Raw genomic sequence first — 23,584 nt, 5'->3', positions numbered from 1 at the left:
GCAGCACAAGAGGTCGCTTTCAACGTCACTGGGTCTTATAGGCACGTAAAATTGCTGGTATTTTCTGTCTAGCTTTTGCAACACATACTGCACTTTTCGGAATTCTTTATTTTCTTTTTCTGCTTGTTTATGGGTTTTGTTACATCTATATTTTTTAATTTTTTAATTCTTTTAAAATTATTAGTGTACATATTTTGTTAAAATCGATTCCCTATTTTCATTTTCGAAACTTTTTTGGTTTTGGTTCGAACTAAAAGTGACAGCCCTAGTACAGTACATGCCAAATTTTCTCAAGGGAAAAAAGTCAGTTGGTACTACATTACTAAAATGTTAAAATTTACTGATGTTAAAATTACACTTGATGTTTTTAAAATAATAATATTATATTGATGTCTTTGCGTGGCTGAAAAACTGATTGAGCGATTACATGAAACAGCTAGGATAAGGATTGTAAAGTTATACTCTCTCTTTTAACTTGCCGGTCACACTTTATTTTAAGGTCCAATTCTCACTATTAAAGCTGCAGTAGGGAACTTTTGATGCTCTAGCGATTAATAAACAGAACTGCTTGTGTCTTGCGGAAGAACATCGTAGCCGGAGCTACTTCTCTCTGTTTATGTCTATGAAGAATCACAAAGGTACTGGGTTATTCCGCCGCGGTACCCCCGAAGCAATCTAAAATAGTCTGAATATAAACACTTATTATAGGTGCACCCTAGTGATTCAGGACAAGCTAAAAACATGGTTTGGAAAATGGATTCATGATGTACTCGCTTATTATGTTCATTTTTCTACATTTTGAACGCAAACAAAGTTACGGACCGCAGCTCTGATTGGTTGTTTTTTACCGGGAGCGGATGACTTTCTGCAAATGGCAATAGGACCACTGGGAGGAGCAAGAGGAGCTTGATTTTTTTTCACAGATTATCTGTCTCATATTCTACTGTAAGGACAGAATGACAGGTTTAACAATTATGTAAAAATATATTTTTACAAAAGTTCCCTACTGCCGCTTTAACTAACCATTAACTATGATTTTGCCTCAATTAACTCCTGATTTGCTGCTTACTAATAGTTTATAAGGTAGTTGTTAAGTTTAGGGTATTGGGTAGGATTATGGATGTCATGCATTATATGTACTTTATAAGCACTAATAAATAGCCAATATTTTAATAATAGGCATGCTAATAAGTAACTAGTTATTAGTGAGAATTGGACCCTATATTAAAGTGTTACCAACTTGCCTTTAAATGATTAGTCAAGTCTATTTTGTGCTAAAACTGCTATTAATGTGGAGGAGATGATAAGTTCACATGAGCCTAGCGCTACGGCATCTGTTAACAACCTCAGCATTGTGTGACTATGAGTATAGTATGTATTAGCATGTAGATTAAAATTTCTGTACAGTCTAACATTAATCTCTAAGGGAGCTTTCACACCTCTAGTTCGATTCATTTGGTCCGAACCAAGGGCAAACAAAAATACATTGTAGCATTTTTCAGCTTTTTTGGTTCCTTTTCACACCACACTGATTGCTTTGGTCCGTACCCGTTAAAACAAACCAAAATGCAGTCACATGACAACATCTACACCACTCATTGGCCATGATGTATTACCTAAACTGCTTTTCGATTGGTCAGAATTTACATGTGGGAAAATTCCAACATAAGAGGAAAAGCCAGAAAACAACACAGAGACAACACAACTACACGACAACACGACTGCGCGGGCTGGTTTTGTCCCTGGCCTTAATCTATTACATTGTTTGTATACACCACAATATTCAAAAAATATATTTCTATAATGAAGCGCGGATGCGGCTTGAAAACAACGTTCTAATGCACTGCAAACGGCGAGTGGGAATCGTTCGTAACTTCAAGCGGAGGCGTGCATTAATTCTTCTTAACTTTGACATGCTCATGGTCATCTGACCAAATTTCTATGAGGCTCCGCACCTCTTCCTTACTCCAAGTTTGTCCACGAGCTACCATGCTAAAGTGAAAACTGTCAACAAACACTTCCTCATCCCATAATGCACAACGCATCTGACTACGGCAGCTGGTTTAGTCCAAAAATGATCAGTACTTTTTGCAGTTGGGTCTGTTCGAGGTCGGATCACATTCTCACCACAAACAAACCGCACCAGAGTTTGTTTGAAAGCATACCGAGACCACCTCTTCAAGCAGGTCTCGGTACGCTTGTTTGGTTCGTTTTTAGTCCACACCCGAGTGCGAATGCTGCTTTCTCACCTCTCACCGCACCAAAGGGGGAAACGAACTCTGGTACGATTCAACCGAACTAAATGAGGCAGGTGTGAAAGCACCCTAATTGTCATACCATTTGAAATTCTTTTAACCCAAAAAGCTAAACTCCCTTCGAACTGGATCCTGACATGTGATCGCCTGGTAGCCGGGACAAAATCTTTAGGTTTACAGACGTGACACAATGACAGCAGCATGCTAAAAATTTCCTGCGAAAAAAACCTACCCGTACCACTCAAAATATAAAGCATTATTATAAGCTAACCATTGTGAATCGGGCTAAAGTAAGACGATAGTTTTGAACACTGGCTGGTTATATACTTGCTCAAATATTGATTTCAGTTCATTTTTAAAGAGGTCGTATGATGCAATTACAATTTTTCCTTTCTCTTTGGAGTGGAATAAGATCTGTAAAATTGCAAAGACTAAAGTCTCAAATATATGATATTCTTTATAAAAATAAGAGTCATCCACGCATTACTAATGTTATTTTTAGAGACTTCATATGACCCCTTAAAAAAAAAAATGTTACGGACTGCAGCTTTAACAAATAAGCACAAGTCAACCTGCCATACCAAACAAGACCACAGGGAGATGCCAAAGGACTGCATATAAACTACTATACGAATCTATTCAGTGTCACTAAACACACCAAAACACAAATGAAAAAAATGAAACCAATTCTATTCTAAATTTCAATTTTGAATGTATGGAAACTAAGTGATCTGAAGGCAGATCATCAGTGAACAGTTCCTCTTTCAGAACAAGTGATCGTATCTGGGATGCACCTACAGTATTTACATAAACACCACTTCTCCAGAACACGCTTCTTCAGCAAGCATCCATTATAAAACACTCACTGTACATTTATTTTGACAACTATGTGAATATACATAGCAGTGCAAGTATGTTTGCTAGATTCAGTCCGGTGCTGTATGCATTTTCCCGTCAAGCACCACGCCGTTATAATTAGCAAATGTATTGGCGCTCATTTTTGCGCCCATGGGCGTAATGGTTATAGAAAAGGGCTGGCGCAATGCTATTTTATGCAGCTGAAAATAGACTGCGTAATAGACCAACTCAAACCTGGTCTAAAGTCTGGCGCAATGTTTTTTTTCTTTGTTTTTTAAAGAGCATGTTAGTATAAATCAAATTCAACGTTTTATTTAATTTAACGTTTGGGGTCAGTAAGTATGAGTAAAAGTATCGTTTCCAAAAGAACAATAAGTAGCATAACTGTTTTCAGCATACTACTAATAAGAAACCACCAAATCAGCATTTTAGAATGATTTCACTAAGAAAATGAAATACATCACTGCTGAAAAAAGATGTGTATTGTTATGCTCTATGGGCATTAGAAAATAGTGTGTTTTGGGACAAATGTGTTTGTAAGGGACAGAACTCACTTATAAAGAACAGGACGATCCTGGAGAGATTCCATAGCTTGACTCAACACTGGAGAAATATCACATGTTTCCTGAGTCAACCCTCTGCACTCATCTACAGACAAAGAAGACAGACACAGAAACATCTATAAGACATCCTATAATACAAAAACACATAAATACCTTATTACATTTTTTCATTATGCAACTAAAACATAATACTAAAGTAGTACAATAATAATGTAAAACAGGAGTGTCATTAGTCGTTCTGTAAGCTATGAGTCAGTTTTCTGTTTCACATTCTCTGGCAGAAGCAACTGTGCTTATATTTCAGAAACTTCTCGCCTCCGCTGTGTGTGTGTGTGTCTGTGTGTGTGTCCAGAGCACACACTCACTCTGAGCCCAGCGATAGAGCTGCTCGTATGCGGTCTCCTGTAACACAGCCATCTGCTCCATGATCTCCAGCCTGCAGTAAAGCACAGACATCACTAAACATCTACATTCAAAAAGTCAAGAAAGAATCAAGATGGTTCTTATATACAGTATTCTTGTATTTTAATTACATTTCTAATCTATTCTGTTCTATTTAATTCTATTCTATTCTAGTGTATTCTCTCTCACCCTGCCGTTTGCTGGTTAGTCCTCAGTAAGACCTTCACATCTTCATGGATGTTCTTCACACGGTTCAGTGCTGTGAAGAAGTCCTGCACAATACACACACAGTTCAAACTAACATTAGAGATGATTCTGTCTGAACTTATTTTCGAATTAGTCGGCATGGGATAATTTAACTTGTGAGTTTTATTGGTGTAATATAACACTACAAGAAAGTTTGAATACTGAGCTGAGAAGCTTTTTTTTTTTAATTAAATATCTTGTTTTTTTGTTTGTTTTTTTTGGAGGGTGGGGGGGGATTGTTATATTTTAAGATGAATATAATGTTGACAATCAAATCTCATGGTTCATTTATGTGCTTTGGTTATCAACTGAATTTTCATGGCCAATGACCAGCAGTATTTCTATAGGATAACATGGTTACCTCAGTGATGGGACCATCTCGTGCAGAACGTAATGTTGCCATTTCAGTGGCAGACAGCTGGAACTTTGACAGGAATGCCTGGGCCACCTGAGCTCGAACCTCCAACCGTTGACTAAAGAGAGAAGTTTAAATAATCATTTTAATAGGTATAATAATAATAATTTGTGACATTTACATAGCGTTTTTTCAAGGCACTCAAAGCGCTTTACATAGAAAGGGGGAATCTTCCTGGATGAACGCCCCTCCACACACCAGCTTATCGGTGGAGAGGAGACAAAGTGATGAAGTCAATCAGTAGATATGGGGGTGAGTAGTAGGCCATGATGATGGACATGAGGATGGAATGGGTGAATTTGTTCAGGATCAGGATTTTGTACATCCCTACATTTTTTTGAAGGACATCCTGGGACTGACCACAGAAAGTCAGGTCCTCGGTTTAATGTAACATCCAAAAAACGGTGCTTTCTGACAGTATAGAGTCCCCGTCACTATAATAGGGTGCTTGGACCCACACAGACCTCTGGCTGAGCACCACCTGCTGGCCTCACTAGCACTTCTAACAGCAGTGACCTAGATTTCCCAGGACATCTCTCATCCAGGTTCTGACAAGGCTCAGCCCTGCTTAGCTTCAGTGGGCAAGCAGTCTTGTACTTGAGCGATATGACTGCCTACATTTATGTAAACATATAAATTCAAATAACAGCATACGCTTATACAGAAACAAAGATTTTATTCAAAGCAACTTTCCTGAGCCAACCACAAGATGGCACCAAAGCTCTTGTCAAAACTACAACCCATACTCGCACTTCAAAATAAACATATTACTAGTCTTTCGCCATTCATAACACTATTAGAAAAGAGAACTGTAAAAGGAATTGTAGAACACTAAAACAAGGAAAGATGGCTCGAGGCAACATTATTAGAACAAGAACATCTATAAAGCATGACATCAGAACAATAGCAGTCATGTCCTCAAGAGAGCAACTCTGCTGATTCAGCCCTCTTTCATTTCTTCACTTTCCTCTCACCACCTACCAGCAACTCAGACCATGCATTTATTTTGTGAAGCTGCTTGTAATTAGATACTGTCTCTTAGTGTTAAAGCAATACTAATGAAACAATAAAGTCCTCCATTCCTTTGACCCAAGGTTATTATAGTTCTGCTTTTTTTAAATAGTTTTCAATTTTGCTTTAAATTTTTGTTTTAGTTATTTTCATGAATGGTTTTGTTTGTTTTAGTTTAGTTTTTATTTTGCAAACACATTTCTATTTAGTTTTTATTTTATTTAGTTTTAGTAATTATAGTTTAGCAGCTAACAGAACACTTCCAGTGTAGACCAAAGAAAGCAAAGCAAGACATTTATTTTCAGCAAAATGTAATGTTTGCACAGTTTACAGTTAACTCTTGATAAAAATAACAAGGATTTGAGATGCAAAAAAGTACCAAACAAATGCACCTCAAATTTTTTAAGTTTGTGGGATTTTTCCCCTCAATTTCAACACCACAAAGTTTATTTTTCAGGGTGACAATGCATTTGCTTTTTCCTGTTTCGGAATTAAATTCGAAATAGTCCCAAACAGGGCTCTGTCGTTTCCTACCTTCTGCCATCATACATGTCTGTCGTATTTATCGGTAAACTGATGTTGCTGTCAGCCTCAGCTAACCTCAAATGCACAAAGCGCCATCTACAGTTAAATGTATTATACAGCCTGTTTGGTTTTAAACTAAAGCACGTCACGGGATGAAAGCTTATTAATTACAAAAACTAATACTTATTTTTGCTAATTATTTTATTTCAGTTAGTTTTTCTTTAACCCTTGCTAGTTTAGTTTAGTTTTAGTTTTTCATTTATTAAGAATTTTACATTGTATTTCAGTTAACGAAAATCTTATTTAAAAACTGATTTAGTTTTAGTCTTAGTTTCAGTATTCGTTTACGAATATAACCTTGCTTTGTCCTAGTGAGATTTTGAACCTGCAGCGTGCAGCATTTTTGAGCGAATCCATTTGCAATTGGTTCAGTCCATTCAAAGTATTGAAAGGCTTCATCTATTCTGACAGATCCTTATGATAATGTGTTGGATAAAAAATTCCCTATTTTCTACCTTGTTTGGCGAAAGATACAGAGCTGCTTGGTGATGGTGAAAGGGGCATTTTGATGGGTGAAATAAATGTCGTGGATTTCAATGCAATCGAATGCAAAATCTCAGTCTTGTGAGTGAACCTCAAAATTTGTAACGAAACGCAAAACTTTTGCAAAACTCTGCAAAACATTACAAGTTTTGTGAGTGAATGTGAAAGTTTTATTAATAACACCCAGAGAATGTCCCTCTCTCAGACAGCCGACAATTCAGTTTGTTTAAATTTGTATTGCACTTGAATGGTCAATGCACACAGTTATATCATATAAGCCTCATATATATATATAAGCCTTTTGCATTTGAAAAACTATGTTTTTTTTTTTTATCTCAGTTCAATTGTTCTGTTTGTCCTTAATTAAATTTCAGTCCCTCCAGAAAAACGCGGATTATTTTTGTGATTGTTGCGGGCAAAAATCCTTGATTTTGCGGCAGGTTTTCTTAAAAAATGCGATGGAATATGCAGGATATTTTTGCAATCTTATGCGATGAAATTGCGGGAACTTGCAAAAAAACTGCGGTTTGATGAAAATGAGAAAAAAAGGTGACCCCCCCCCCCCCCCAACACCGTTCTCACTAGGCTACTACCTTACTGTAAAGAGTCATTTCTTATGACTTCCTATGATAAGCAAGCATACTAAATCACATAATATTTAAGTTCTCATTCTGTTTTATTTCAGACCTTAATTAACACATGGCTCAAACTTACAAAAAATTTAGTCAAACAAGTTCTCTAGCTTTACAAAAGGAATATTCAACAACTTCTGTAAAAATTAATACAAATAAAATATACACACAAATATACAAATGCTGTTTTACAGGAATTGCAACGTGCAATCTCTTAGTACTGCTACGTAAATTATTTTATATACTACTTATATACTTGTAACTAATAAACTGTAAGGTTTTGGTACTATTCTGTAACAAAAAAGTACAATCTTACAACTGTAGAGGTGCATCAACTTCTGAATGAAACTACAACAGTCCACTGTGAAAATGAAAGCTAACTGCGTAGCCTCTAACACTGGCCTATCATTCACCATCCTCATCCTCATCCCTCTGTCATAATAATTTGCCCCCACTGTCATGTAAAACACCGGGTAACTGCTTCGTGGGGTCTTTTGCGCTTATTTTTGTTGGCAGATGAGAATGATTTGCGTCCTTCACCCTGGTTTCACCGCGGGCTTCACAGATGATATTCACGTCGTGCAATTACGTCACTTCATAAGGTTATCATTGGAAAATAATGGCGATTTACTTGTGTGAAGTAAACGCAACATTTTTCAACTTTCTGCTAAGATATATTTGACTTTTTTGCAACGAAAATTATTATTATTATGAAATCATGCTACCTCCACATATTTTGCTTCCTGATATCGGCAATTTATGCAGCGAAAGTGGGGCGTATTTGAAAAAATGCAACCCCGCATAAATATGCGGCCTTTGGCTGATTATGCATTAAATCACGCGATCGCATAATTGCGTTTTTCTGGAGGGACTGTAATTTTTGTTTTTACTTTTGATAAAATGCGTTTAGTTGTGTGGGCTTGCTTTGGGATCATACTGCCTGTTTCCAGTGTAAAAGTACATGACATTTGCTTTAGGTCAGGGAAAAGATATGATCTGACCTAAAATATTTGAATAATGAGAAGATATGAAAGGTGTATATTTATTATTATTATATACTAGCTTCTATTATCAAAGCTTTCATTACGGTTTGTTGACTTTAACCAGCAAGGCTAAAATAATTCCCTGCTAAAACTCCACGTAGGCTTAGTGATAGATTTTAGCTTAAAACCCGTGCAGTTAACTAAAAGGTGACAACTTTGAGGCACTGTTTATGTTGAACCTACAATAATTGCATAACTTAATTATCAAATGTGTTATTTTGTTGTTTCTTTTAGAAACTGCATTCAAAATCCATCTGGCTCAAGGTTGAAGGTTTGAATGCCCATGATGACACATATATTACACATTTTTTAAGACTAAACTACATTTATTTCAGTGGAGTGTAACTGTGGAAAAAAATCACTGATAAACGCGCATACAGTTTATTGAACTTATGGCTCAGATGAGCATGGGTGCCTTCATCGGACACCAAGCTGTGAAGGATTGTGTTTTGTCAATCATCCTCTGAATCCTCCTCATGAGCTATTAATGAGAACTGCTGGTGCCAAAAGATCACTGCAGAACCACAGGATGTCACATGAGAAGAAACATCAAAGTGAACTGAAAAAGGGTGAAACCATCCCACAAGTGAAGAAATATAACTATAAAAAAAGCAGAAAGTCACAGATGAAAACCTAGGAGCAGTCTGTAAAGCTCAGGACATAGGCCTATAATTGAAAAGAAAGAAAACTCCTGCCAGGGTGAAGATTTTCAAAAACTCTCAGTGTTATCTTGTAGACAGTGAAACCAGAGATTTTGGCTTGTGAAGTCAGAGCATGTGCAGTTATCTCCGCCTACTGGAAACATTTTTTAGGCTTCTGATTGGCCAATATGGCCGTTACCATTAAGATTATATTGCCATCTTTTGGCTTGGCATGCTCTTGATAGTGCTTCATAGCATGCTTTTGCATTTTCATGTGACCAGAGCTTTTTTTTTTAATATAAAAAAAAAAAAAAACTGTAAAAAAAAAAAAAAAAAAAAACCTGTGTACGTGTGGACATGGCCTCTGTTTTTGTGTTTGCTTTTGGTCTTGTTTTTCCTCATTCTCTTTTGTTTTAGCTATTGCTTGTTTAGTTACCATAGTACAGTGGTTCCCAACCTTTTTCAGCTCACGGCCCACACCACCACACACATATGTTTGCGCGGCCCACTTCAAAAAAAAATTAACTGGCACCGCTATTGTTGGGTTAATAACTAAGTACTCAGAAGCTAGATTGTTAACTGTATTTATTGAATGAACTAGGGCTGTACGATATGGACAAAAAAAAAAAAAAAACTATCGCGATTTATTTGATCAATTTTGCGATTATGACACACACCTAATATGCTTTTACAGTCATAAATGCATTCACGATTAATTTGAAACATATTTCCAAAAGAAAACCAATTAGAGCTTTATCAAAAAGTTGTAACGTCTCTAGAACAGACATAAGTCAAAATTATCACTATAGTAAAGATGTAACAAAATGTATAGACTTATGTCAAAAAAAAAAAAAAAAAAAAAATCCCTTGTCCAGGGACTTTTTTTTTTCTTTTTTGTCATGCATTGTTCATAGAGCTCATTAATTGTAGTGGTGCCTCAGGTGTTTGCAGTGTGCAGTATGTGTATGCGGTCAACAGCGAAAGCACATAAATATAACGCGAAAGCACATTAAAATAATGCACGAGTGTGAATCTCTCTGTTCGCACGCAGATTTCCTTTGCGCTGTCACAAATCCAGACGTGCTTGCTCAGTTACACACTGCTCTGCACGGAGAGAGTGTGCGCACTTAAAACGTGTCTCCTCTCACTTAAACTGCGTCCTGTGCACTCACAACACTCTCTATGCTCATGTGTTAGATATTATTTTCGCACGTTTTTATTTCTAGCCTTTTACCGCGTGCAGTGTGAACACGCTGATCCGTTAACATGGGCTCGGAAAAAAGGCGCATCACAGACAGTATGTGAACCTGGAGTAGGCATATGCCCAGTCTGTTCTGTTCTCGCGCTAGGTGCGTTGCATTCTGATTGGATTGGATAGCATACTACAGGAGGTCATTGCCACGGAAAATCGTGCTATAAAGTGATTTAGAAACGTGCACGCTCAAATCGTCATTTTATGATGATTTCTATTAATCACACAGCCCTAGAATGGACTGGAAATGAACAGAAAATAACTTGGGCTGGCACCGCTCAGCAAAATGGGAAAACCAGATCCAGGCAGAGCTCAGCACCGGATAGATAGTCACCGGAGCAAGCAGTTAGGAGGAAACACAACAGCCATTTATGCATGTTTGAATTTGTTGTTCTGTAGCATATGCAGCAAAAATATCTAAGATAAATTGGTGGTTTATTCTTAAACCAATCAGCGAGCTCGAATAGTGGAAGCATAGTAACAGTTTAATATTTCTTTTTTATTATTTAATTATATATATGAAATGATGTTATGTTATGACTTAGACATTTTTACATATATTAACAATATTATTTATTTTAATAGTAATTGGCGGCCCACCTGCAATACCACCGTGGACCACAGGTTGAAAACCACTGCCGTAGTATATAGAAAGCATAGGTTGACCCTGAAGACTTTTGCTGTGCAGTGTTAAATATTAATGACAAATGTTAATAATTGAGGCAACACAAAGCAATACAGAGTCACAGCGCACAGCTCCACATAGAGAAGCTCAAAGAAAGCTCAAGGAAAGAGATATTGATGCATTAAATCTGTGCAATAGCATATTGAGCCTTTTCTTTTAACAGTTTTAAATCTCAGTTATTGTGCGCTCTTGGAGAGAGTTTCATCGTCTTGACTGTCGTAAATAAATATGACACACAGTTTGAATGCTGAATGGAGGATGACAGACAGCCGCAGCAAAGAGAAGAGTTTACATGAATTCAATGACTTAAATATTAATCTGTAGTTGCACTGCTATACAATACATACATTTAATAATATTTGTAAGCTTTATGGTGCACCCCAATAACCTTGTTACCACAGATAAATATGGCTGATAAATGAAATTATGATTTTTTTTTTTTTATGTCTGATCTACTAACACTGAAATAACCATCCAAAGTGTTCCTCAGGCTAACGCCTCCTTTAATCAAACCTACTGATTATCAAGCACAACATATTACAGAAAATGAGTGAAGACATTAATCAATGCCTCAACCCAGAATAACATCCACAGAAGCCCACAACACAGTGCAGCAGGCTTGCCTACTTATTGACCTTCATTTATTTGCTGTGTATGGGGATATACTAAAGACAAAGACATTTGTGTGGGTTGGTAATAATGTCCCAGCTTAATTAACACAATCAGATAACAAGCCCTTCTGAATATCAGAATTTTCACTGCAAGTCTTCACTTTCAGAAATATCACTACCAAAGAAAGGGACATCAAATAACAAATGACTTTTAAAATTATCCCTTCAGATACCATGACAACAAAACAACAAATTTTACTAGTGTTGTTAAAAGAGCCGATACTACTTTTTTTTTTTTTTTTTAAGTACCAATGGTACAGAGTACCCGGTTAACCTGGTTCCTGATGCTGAAAGGTGTGGATTGGGCAGGTGAGAAAGCAGCATTCGCACTCGGGTGCGGACTAAAAGCGGACCAAACAAGCATACCGAGACCTACTTGAAGAGGTGGTCTCGGTACCCTTTCAAACAAACTCTGGAGCGGTTCGTTTGTGGTGAGAATGTGATCCGACCTCGAACAGACCCAACTGCAAAAAGTACTGATCATTTTTGGACTAAACCGGCTGCTGTAGTCAGCTGTGTTGTGCATTATGGGATGAGGAAGTGTTTGTTGACAGTTTGCCCTTTAGCATGGCAGCTCATGGACAAACTTGGAGTAGTGAGGAGGTGCGGAGCAGTGTTAATTTCGTTGACTAAATATTTTCGTCATTATTTTCATCACGAATATATTTTTGCGGACGAAAACGAAACGAAAACTAAAATAGAAGGCACTGATGGAGACTAAAACTATGACTAAATTGATTGACATTATCGTCAACGAATAAAGGACGAGACGAAAATAGACTGTGACGAAAATCAAATCAGCAGACGGGAGAGATGCGAGGAATGAGCAAAAGAACCGGCAAAACGGAACAGGCCAGACAGCATGAGAGAAGAGAACCAATCAGAGCCTGACTTATTGAGACGTGAAGCGAAGGTTTTCAGTTTTTAAATGAGCTCCCGGGAAGACGGCATTCGAAGAGGTGATGTCTAAAAGAGCGACAAAATGTCCACAGCTCACTTCACGTTTGACGACGAACAAAACAAAACAAAGCGTAAAGCACGCGGAGCGCTCATTCGTGGCAAGAACACAACCAATTTGAAAAGACATTTACAGACGAGCCACCCGGACATTTTCTCAAATGTAATTTCACAACGATGTTCTTTTGTTTATTGAGCTAAGCAAAATTGGAATAGTGCAGTGCGTAGATGTTGTAGCATTAAATATTACGAACTGAAAAGTACTGTAAAATAGCCCCTTCTTCAAGTTAGATGAGAGCACAATACTAATACGTAATATCATGATAAATACATTTGATTAATACTAATGTTTAGTATATTTTATAATGTTCTACTTGTTGACAATATCACAAATATTTCTATATTAGTCATGTGAAACATGAATGTTCACATCCTATCATTATACACACAAATCTAGCAATATTGTAGTATTTAAAACATACAATATTGCTAGACAAATTAATACCTTATAAAATCTTGTTACTTTTTTTATCCACCTAGCTGCCAACTTATTAAATATTTACTTTAAATGTATGCACTTATTGTTCAGCTCAGCTGTAAGCTTTAAGGTCCTGGACCTAACGTTATTTTTCTTTTATTGATGGTCAATTGGCAGCTAGTTATTGTTTACATTATCATGACAGTGTTTGTTGCTGCATAGAAGCTTTTGAATCGAAATAAAGACACAGTTGTGTTGAAATAAAGTTGAATTTGTGTTTTATATATTTTGGTTAAGTTTGTTTCCTATACCAGCTGTAGAAAATTGTCTAGTAAATCTGTTATTGATTTTAGTCTTATTTTAGTCGACTAAAATACCAAGCAATTTTAGTCGACTAAAATAAGACTAAAATTAAAACAAATCAGATGACTAAAACTTGACTAAAGCTAAAAAGAATTATAGTCAAAAGACTAAGACTAAAACTAAATTAAAATTTCGTGTCAAAATTAACACTGGTGCGGAGCCTCATAGAAATTTGGTCAGATGACCATGAGCATGTCAGTTAAGAAGAATTAATGCACGCCTCCGCTGGAAGTTTCGAGCGATTCCCGCCTGCCGTTTGCAGTGCATTAGAACATTGTTTTCAAGCCGCATCCGCGCTTCATTATAGAATTTTTTTTTTTTGCATATGGTGGTGTACAAAATCAATGTAACAGATTATGGCCAGGGACAAAAATCAGCCCGCCAGTCGTGTTGTTGTGTAGTTGTGTTGTCTCCGTGTTGTTTGCTGGCCTCTTTATGTTGGAATTTTACCACACGTAAATTCTGACCAATCGAAAAGCAGTTTCGGAAATACGTCATGGCCAATCAGTGATGTAGATGTTGTCATGTGACTGCATTTTGGTACGTTTCAACTGGTACGGACCAAAGCAATCAGTGTGGTGTGAAAAGGAACCAAAAAAGCTGAAAAATGCTGCAATGTATAATTGTTTGTCCTTGGTTCGGACCAAATGAATCGAACTAGAGATGTGAAAGCACCCTTAAAGACAGACACCCCAGATCAAATGAAAGAATTCAAGCAGGTAAGTTTAATTGTGTTTCCCATACATTGATTTATTTGAGTCAGCCTGCCACAATATCAAAACTGACCATCACAAATAGATTTTCTAAAAGGCTTTGACTTTGCTGAACAGTACATGTCAAAGTCAAAACCCAGTGCGGGTGGAAACCAGCTGTCTTCAGAAAATTATGGATTTCATTTTTATTTCATCTTGCCTGTAATGACTGAGCAGTGTTTGGGAGCGCTGGCTGAGCACTTATTTGATTACAGCTAGGGATGCACGATATATCGGCCATCATATCGATATCAGCCGATAAATGTTAATTTTCCTGTTATCATTATCAAACCGATAAGAGAATTTGGCCGAAATCTTAGAGCCAATAAATAATTGCATTATTTCCTGCAGAGACACTTCAGATGCGCTCTGTTCACCATGATAATTTTTAATTACTTTGAATATCATTGGAAATGCTTCTAAAAGGAAAATACAGTGAACTGCAACATGTGCAGAGCAAGTCTGTCATATTATAATGAGATTATTAGCAACTGTAAAATAATGTAACAGAATTTTTGTTTGCCTGTGTTTTAGTGCATTGTTAAGGGAAGAGCGCATCCACAATGGATCCACATGACTAGCACAGTTAAGTTCGCTTGTGCATTTAGTCTTTTGTGCAATTGTACGTTGTAATATTGTGTTTATTTTATGCATATAAATCAGATTTTACTCATATAGAATGCATTTGGTTAAGCTATAGCCAATAGAGGGTTAATAGAGCACTTCAGTTTGCTGGTGATCATCTTTAGCTCACCGCATGCAGCTGATTATCGGTTATCGGTATCGGCCAAAATTTTCATATCGGTGCATCCCTAATTACAGTCGTTACCGGAGAAACCCAACACAAATAGAGTGCAAGACATGTTTTAATAAGTGTGTTTTGCTTTGGTACCGATACTGGTATCGAGAACCATGGATTTTCACTGGTATTGGTACCGAATACTGAAATTTTGGTACCGTGACAACACTAAATGTTACAATAATACAATCCATCATATGGGGTGCTGAGAACATCTGAGCACACAAGTCACTGATTGGGACGTGTTATTTAGTTTCCAAAAAAAAAATATTCTCATATTTCTTCACTCAACCGTGGACAATCGTTATAACTGATATAAACAAACTGGCTTCTCAACTGCTTTCTCATCTTTCCTCTAATGATCTTTTTGAGCAACTTCAGTCTAGTTTCCGTAAACTCCACAGCACTGAAACAGCGTTAGTTAAGTTCACTAATGACTTGTTAATGGCTTCTGATTCTAGCCGTCTGTCTATGCAGATTCTTGTTGATCTTTCAACACTATAGATCACTCCATTTTAATCACCCGTTTCACTAGTTCACGCTTACATATAATTAGCTGAGGTATGGTATGCGTATTTGGCGTGCTGTCCGGGGAAGGGCTCCGAGCTCGGGAATGGCCCGAACCTAGAGTACCCCCCTTCCCCATCTATTTATAAAGTGAACTTGAAGTGAGGAAATGGGGTGGAGGAGGGATGCTGATAAACCGTCAATGGATAGAGGTAAGTCAGCGATATTTATACTATGGGATTGATTACTTGATTATGGTCCACCTGTGTTGATTAGGCTAAGTATCTGACGCGCTCCTCCCGAATCTTATTAATAAATTACATTTAGAGACTATCTTTGGACTTTCTGATTTTGCATTAAAGTGGTTTAAGTTCTACCTCTCTGATCGCAAGCAGTTTGTTGTGATGGGTGATTGCAAGTCTGAGGTCGGTGTGGTGCACTCTGGTGTTCCCCAGGGATCAGTTTTGGGCCCTTTAATTTTTACTATTTACATTTTTCCATTTGGCCAACTTTTAAGAACTCCGGGTCTTAACTTTCACTTTTATGCAGATGACACTCAGATCTGAATACATTCAAAACCTAATGTCAATATGCCTGTGTCTCTTCTTTCTCAATGTTTTACTGAGATTAAAAAAATGGATATCTGAAAATGTTCTCTGTCTAAACAGTGACAAGACTGAAGGGATGCTTATTGGTTCACCTCATCAGTTGCGTAAAGCAGAGTGCATAACCTTAAATGTGGATCGCTCTGTTTTATGATTCCAAACTAAACTAAAAAATGATATTTGACCCCAATTTAACATTTGAACATAATGTTCATAACACAGTCAAATCATCATTTTTTCATCTCAGAAGCTATGGCAAATTGCGTCAAATGTTGACTTTCTCTGGGGCTGTAAAGTTAATCAACACTATTTTTTTCACGTATTGATTACTGTAACGCTTTGCTGGTAAGTAAATTACAGTTGGTACAAAATTCAGCTGCTAGAATTGTAACTAGGACCAGTTAGGGCTGGGTAAAATAATAGATTTTTCAATTAATCGTTTTTTAAAATGTGGTCGATTCAAAATCGATTCTCAAAGGCCATGAATCGATTTTTTTTTTCATATTTATTTCCGCAGACATTGAATGTAAGATTAGCATTAATCTAATTACAAATCTTCTCCACTAGATGTCACCCTCTTATGTGCCTTGTGCGATGTTACCAACGAACCTGTCACTCATTCATTCAGTGCTTAAAGCAGTGGTTCTCACACACAAAAACTATATTTTACAATTAATTTAATTTTTTACATTAATTGAAAAAAATGTAGGCTACTAAAGAAATATAAGCTATAGCCTAATGTTTTTATGTGAAATTATTTTTTGTTTTTCATCAATTAATTTCATACATGAGCAGACTTACATACAAGCATGCACTTTGGCAAAATTTAATTCAAATAGTCATCAACAGCCATTAGTTCGGTACAAGGGAAAAATAAAATAAATGTGGAGAATGCCAGCGACTAAACACATACAAAAAAAGAATATCGCGGTATCAGTAGTGAAAGAGGATTTTCAGTTTGCCCTGTAACTCACTTGAAGAAGTTCAAGCAAATGGAAACACCATATACTACGCAGCAATCATCCTTAATTGAAGAAATGTTGCAAAACATCTCTTTAGAGAACCTCATATTATTAAATTTGAAAGTGCATTCCATGTTTAAATAATTGATTTAATAACTTAGTAGGGCTGTGCCACTGCCCCTGGTCCAAAATCATATATGGTGGCATGACCTTTTTTTTTGTTGTTTATTTGTTGGATTATTTTGTTCTTAGTCAAGTTAGTTAGTTAGTTAGTTTATGTGTGTGTATCTGAATGCTATTTTACATTAATATTACGAGACAATTTCTTTTCTCAAATCTTCACTCATGTTTTGCACATGCTCACAGATTTTTCAGGGTTTTTAGATGTTTTTTCCTTTGGAACATCAGGGGAAGACAAAGATTTTAGACAAGATGATTTCTGTCCTGCTTGTGTCCCACAGCCTTCAGAATTATCACTTCCTGCCTCTTACTCAGAATGTCTCTCAACACAAGCTAAAGCTTAAATGAGTGATGAAGGTTGTGGATAAACAGTTCTGCCAGGTGTTGGTCTGTTTGCTTGTCCTTAAGTTGGACCTTTTATTGCTGTCGCAAACTCAGTTATGCCATCACAAACAATACGGTATTTGTAGTTATTTTAAATGAAACCGTCAAAAGCAGTCAAACTATAACATTTACTTTTTCACAATGACATTAAAGTACTTCCAACAACTTTGGTACAAATAGAAAAAACAACATCATGTTATGGCACAGCAAGGTTTAAAATGCCAAAAATTGGGGGCTTGTGCGGAAAGACATCATACATAAGCACTGCTGAGTAAATGCATGTTGTAATACTCATCTCTTTTTACAGGTACTTTTGCAACACAATTTTCTCTTTTAATATCAGATGCAGAAAGGTAATCTGGCAGGGTGATCTCCAGATTTAGAAAGCTGCATACCAGCAGGTGTGTATTAATATTTGAGATCCTACTTTTGTCCTCTATGAAAGCTTGACAAGTCATGTCCTGACCTGTCCCTTGCACAGCTGTCCCTCTGGGGTTAAAAAGCAGCCGGACAAGCAGGCACAATCCCATCTGTCTGATGAAAATGTCACTGAGACATGCAATGTCCCTAACAGAACAGTAGGGCAACATAAGCAGAAGGTATAATCTATATTCATAGAATATCAATGTGATTCCATAGGGACAGTGCATTAAAAAATATATATATTTTTAGATGTAAAGTAAGTTCATCCTACACTTTCTATTATTTTGGTTTCTATTATTTTTCTATTATTTTAAAAAACATTTATTGTTATTATTATTATCATTATTAATGTTGAAAAGAGCTGAGAAAATTTTTCAGTTTTTTTAGGGGGAATAAACTGAAAGAACAGCATTGTTTTTACATCTGTTACAGTTATCTATTTGTTACATTTATATTATTTACAACCATCTTTTGAATGGTATAGTATTGTATATTGTTATTGAAACTTCATAATGTTTCACTTGATTATACATTCAGTCAGGAATTATAGTTTGGAAAATGTCTTTGGAAAAAGTCTAACTAGTAAAATGTTTACACGTTATGTGAAAACTAGTACATGTATATAAACAAATAAAAAGAGACTTACTCGTGTTCTATGATCCCTGCTGAATAAAGTGCTTCATTCTTTTTTTTTCTGAAGAAATCTATTTGTCAAATCCTCAACCACATCACATCTTTTTGGGGTGAATTATGTCTTATTCCTCTCATCGCGAAGCAAACAGTAAAATAAAAAAAATTGAAGAACAGTCTCGCTGCTTTTTCTTCTGTGTGGGCGTATTCAAGCCGCGCGCTTCAGTTTGAAACATTACACTTTCTATTTTTTTTGGTCCACCTAATGATATTCAATCAGTCACAATTTCATTTTTCATAATCTATGATTTCATAATCATAATTTCCATAATCATAATCTAGAGACTACTTTGCTTATGCTATCAGAGCTGTGCAACTGCTCTCTTTATGCAAGTGCACATTGTTAAGTTATATGGGTTGTTTTCCAGAAAAGTCTAATCTCACTGTAATCAGCACAAACTGGGCTATAATAATATGTGAAATGCATGCATGTACATGATTGTATTTTTGAGAAAAAAAATGTTACGCGTGGTTAGGGAAAAACTAAAAATGTTAAATCACTTGAATAAGGCCATAAAACACATACAAAACATTGGTTCTCTGGATTTTTCAGAACTGGAGCTTGTAGCCTAGAATTTTTCTTTCTAAATTATGTGAAAATCATCTTGTTTACTCACTTACAGAAAACAATATATTGATTTAAATTTTCTAAGACACATTTTGTTGGTAAAAGTCATGCGAGTAGGCGTCAACTATCATGAATATCATTGTGATTTACACCTGAGAAGACAAAAGCCAGCATAATGAGCTGCATAATGAGCCTCTCAGTCAGCTGTGCCACTGTGAGGGAGGAGTTACAAGAAAGAATGTGAGAACAAAATAAATGTATATAATTATATTTGTAGTTTATTTAGAATATATTTATTTATCCCACAACATAATTTAGGAGGATGGATACCCGGAAGCTTGGGAGGAGGTTCTGGAGGAGGATGGATACCCTGGCAGACAGAGACCAGGGGGGCAATGAAGGAGTGAGGAGCCAGGACAGAGACAGGACGGGACCCAAGCCATTGCCATAACAGCAACCCACGGTGGAGCTGATGGTGGGAGGAGCCATGGAGGAGGGATGGCCGCCTACTCCAGGGAGCCAATCAACAGCTCCGGGAGGAGTGGGTGACCAGGCATTTTTGAAGAGCAGGCCCTGGAGGGCACTTTCGAGGAGCAGATATTGGAACCAAGGATGAAGGTGGGCTGGACGGGACCAGCGGAGATGACAGAGATAGGAGAGGGGGCAGTTTGTTCTCCAGATAGAACTCCCTGCCATACTCAACTCTCTCTCAGACGAGATGCAGGGGGCGGAGCTTCTTTCCGCATTTACAACGTCCATAGCTTGCTCCCGGGTGGGGGCCACTGGGTCAAGAGTGGATCTGCAAGAGTCCACTCCATGAAGGCGGTGAAATCCTCTCGGCATTCAGGCTTGTGTCATAGAAAGCACACAAGGTGTCATCCAGGTAAGTGGTGGTGTAAGCTACGGGCATGTCTCATGTGGTACTCGGGGCGAAGAAGGGGATACATCGGAAAGACAGAAAGAAAAAACACAGAAAAAAAAAATGGAGGGGAAACTTGCAATAAACTATATTTTAGTTGGTTCTTCTGTCACACTTTCCCTCTAGGAGAGAATGAGGAACAAGAAAATGCTGAAGATAATACGAAGAACCGTTTAATAATTCAAAGTAGAGAAAGGAAACCAGGACGACCTCCAACAAATATAACCAACAGAGACAGACTGCACAGACAGGAACTTAAATACAAGTATTTGTATTCCAGATCACTTGAGTCTGCCGCATCCCATCCAGGAGCTACAGGTGGAGGTCCCAAACATCTAGATGTGGGTGCCATATGGTGCCAAGCCCATTAGAAAGGAAATCCTGTCATGAGGACCATGATTTTCGAAAAACAGGTCTGGGTGAGCCAGTACAGTGCAAGAACTGTTCCTCATCCTCCCTGACCTTGTACAGTGTCTGTGCAAGAAATCTCACTGGGTGAAACACATACTTGCATAGAGCCCAAGGCCACTGTGTCCATGCCAAGGGGGGGCCTCAGTCACTGAGTAATGCAGCTAACCATGGGAGGATTCACAGGAAGCAAAAATGTCCTAAGCTTCCCCAAATTGACTCCAGTTCAGCTGGACTGTCTCGGGATGGAGTTGCCCAGAGAATGTGAGCAGTCATGAGAGCACACTGGCTGCATGATTGAGCTCCCCTGGAATGTGGACGGTACGCAGCAACTTAAACTTTTGTGGCATCATAAACCAGCAATATTTTGAAGAGAAAGCTTTTGCATTCAGTAGACCAAACTCTTATTCAGGAAAAAGAGGAAGGGAATTTTGTTTTTTCATGGCATGTCACCATGACAAATATTTCCTGACAGCAGTCCATTACAATACATTCCAGAAAATTGAACCCCATTAGAGTTTCATCAATGTCTATTTCTCTCTCCTCTCCCACCTGTCTGTCTTTGTGTTTCACTCTGTGGATTTAGTCAAACTTTTCTGCTGGATGAGTACATGACATGGTTGATGGCAATGGAGCGTAGAAAAGCCTACTGTCTATCACAGATGTCAGCATCTGTTCTGATTCCAAAATCTGGGGCCGTTCCACAAGGTCATAAATACTCTTGGTTCTCAAACAACAGGACTAATACCTCTTCCAATATCAGATTTCTTTAATCACTCAAATCTCTGAACTTCCGTTTCAGTTAATCTCTTAATCAAAATATGTTGTTCTGAGTCACCACAATGTTTCCTACCTCACTGAAGTCTGTTCCAAAATCCTAATCAGAAAACCTAGTTGAAAACCTACCAATAATAGATATAATAGACATAATAGATACATGCCTGTCATTTGCTCCAAAAGTTATGTTGCCTTCTAACACCACTCTGTAAGCCAGTTTCTAATGCTGCAACAATATATTGCAGAAAACTCAAGGACAGATAAAACATGTCCACTTTGAATATATATAGTTCAGTGCTACATATTTTTTACATATTACACTACAACTTAAACATTTAAATTGGAAAGAATTATCAAAAAAAAAAAATAAATAAATAGAAATCCTTATTTAAATTCTGTTCTTTAAGCAAAATCAAAATATCCTTAAAAAATGCTTCCACAAAAATGTTAAGCAACACAACCCTTTTCAACACTGATAGTGATTTAGAAGATGTTTTCTAAAAGGATCATGTGACACTGAAGACATGAGTAATGGCTGCTGAATAGTTGATTCAGCTTATCCCTCAATGGAATAATATTTTTTTTTTTTTTTTGACGTTAAAATAGAACCCTTTTTATTTTCAGTTTAAATAATATTTCACAACTGGTTTTTTAAGCGTTTTAAAATATGCATGGTTGTGTATTTTTGTGTGTATCTGTATAAAGTTTGGACCCTTTATATATGGACACTGGCACAACTTTGATTATTTTAGCTGCTGACTAAAAAATATTCAAGTTACAGTTATATAATAAATATTATCATAAAGTGCACTCCAAGCTTTAATTTGAGGGTATTCTTATCACAATTGGAGGAAAGATCAACTAATTACAGGTCTTTAATATTTACCTCCCCCATTTTTCAAGGCACCGTAAATAATTGGACATTTGACTCAAAAGCCATTTCATGGACAGATTTGGGCTATTCCTTCATTATTTCTACATCAACTAAGCAGGTAAATGTTCTGGAGTTGATTCTAAGGGTGCTATTTGCATTTCATAGCTGTGGCTCTGAACCAACATCATGCAGTCAAAGGATCTCCCCATGCAGATGAAACAGACAATTGTTAAGCTTCAAAAACAAAACAAATAAATTAGAAAGATAGCAGGAACATTATTAATAGCCAAATCAACAGTTCAGTACATTCTGAGAAAAAACAAAAACCCCACTGGTGAGCTCAGCAATATTAGAAGTCCACGATGTGTACATATACATACACACACACACGCACGCACACATTTAATTAATGTTTACTTTTCGCAGCTTTTTAAATGCATGTTACAATCCGCTGTTAATCCCGCAATTCCCCGCACCTCCCATTAAACTGAAAACACCCACACAGCCCCAAACCAGTGGACACATAAATGCTGCCTAGAAGGTAGCTGCCCATAGAAAGCCGACAGCAAGGCAGCTCACTGGGTTTGGGAACAGAGTTATTTGTCTCTCTTTGCATCTCATTAGTTCACCACATGGCACACCACAGCCCAGCAGTGTCAATGACCTATCATCCCTCTTTTCAATCACTTCCACCCAAATGACTTTCACTGGAAGCCTCTTGATGGCCATAAACAAGCACATTTCACCAGTGAGGGCCATAAACCTGATCTGTGGGTGGCAGAAAATACAAGATATGCTGAAGCTAGAGCCTCAATGTATCATTCTGTGCCTTTACTTTGTGTCTGTGAATATACCCAAATTGCCCTATAGGATTTGGTTCAACCAAAGAAGTAAACAAGAAACCTAGTCGCATATACCAGAATCCTCTTCTCTCAGTGTCATTAACTTTTGTGTGTTAATGTTGTGGGGAACGAAGCAGGAGATTTTTACCACGCTAGCCATGTATCTTTGTCTTCTGTCTCCTGGCCATGTGCCTCTCCGCAATTGCGGCAACAGTATTGTGGTGGAGATTTGTCTAATGCCACGGGGTATGTTAGCAACGTGGAGGCAAGGTGGGGAGTCGCAATGACAAGAGTAGTCCGAGCTGTGCACACTCGGCGCATGCAAGAGGCAGATCTAAGATACATGTGCAGGCA

General features: G+C 37.3%; 1 protein-coding gene across 1 annotated transcript in view; it reads right to left on the bottom strand.

Moving 5' to 3' along the window:
- The window catches only part of cog6 (component of oligomeric golgi complex 6), a 67,821-nt gene that overhangs the window by 27,069 nt on the left and 17,168 nt on the right, over positions 1–23,584 (bottom strand). Inside the window, exons 5-8 of the mRNA XM_052576095.1 lie at positions 4,686–4,797; positions 4,268–4,350; positions 4,042–4,112; positions 3,668–3,761 (exon numbers count right to left, since the gene is read on the bottom strand). Coding sequence (XP_052432055.1) covers positions 3,668–3,761; positions 4,042–4,112; positions 4,268–4,350; positions 4,686–4,797 — 360 coding nt within the window. The remainder of the gene's footprint in view (positions 1–3,667; positions 3,762–4,041; positions 4,113–4,267; positions 4,351–4,685; positions 4,798–23,584) is intronic.

This window comes from Carassius gibelio, chromosome B15 (genome assembly GCF_023724105.1).
Source record: "Carassius gibelio isolate Cgi1373 ecotype wild population from Czech Republic chromosome B15, carGib1.2-hapl.c, whole genome shotgun sequence".
Taxonomy (NCBI): Eukaryota; Metazoa; Chordata; class Actinopteri; order Cypriniformes; family Cyprinidae; genus Carassius; species Carassius gibelio.
Note: the sequence above shows the minus strand (reverse complement) of the source record. Positions and strands in the feature narration are given on the sequence as shown.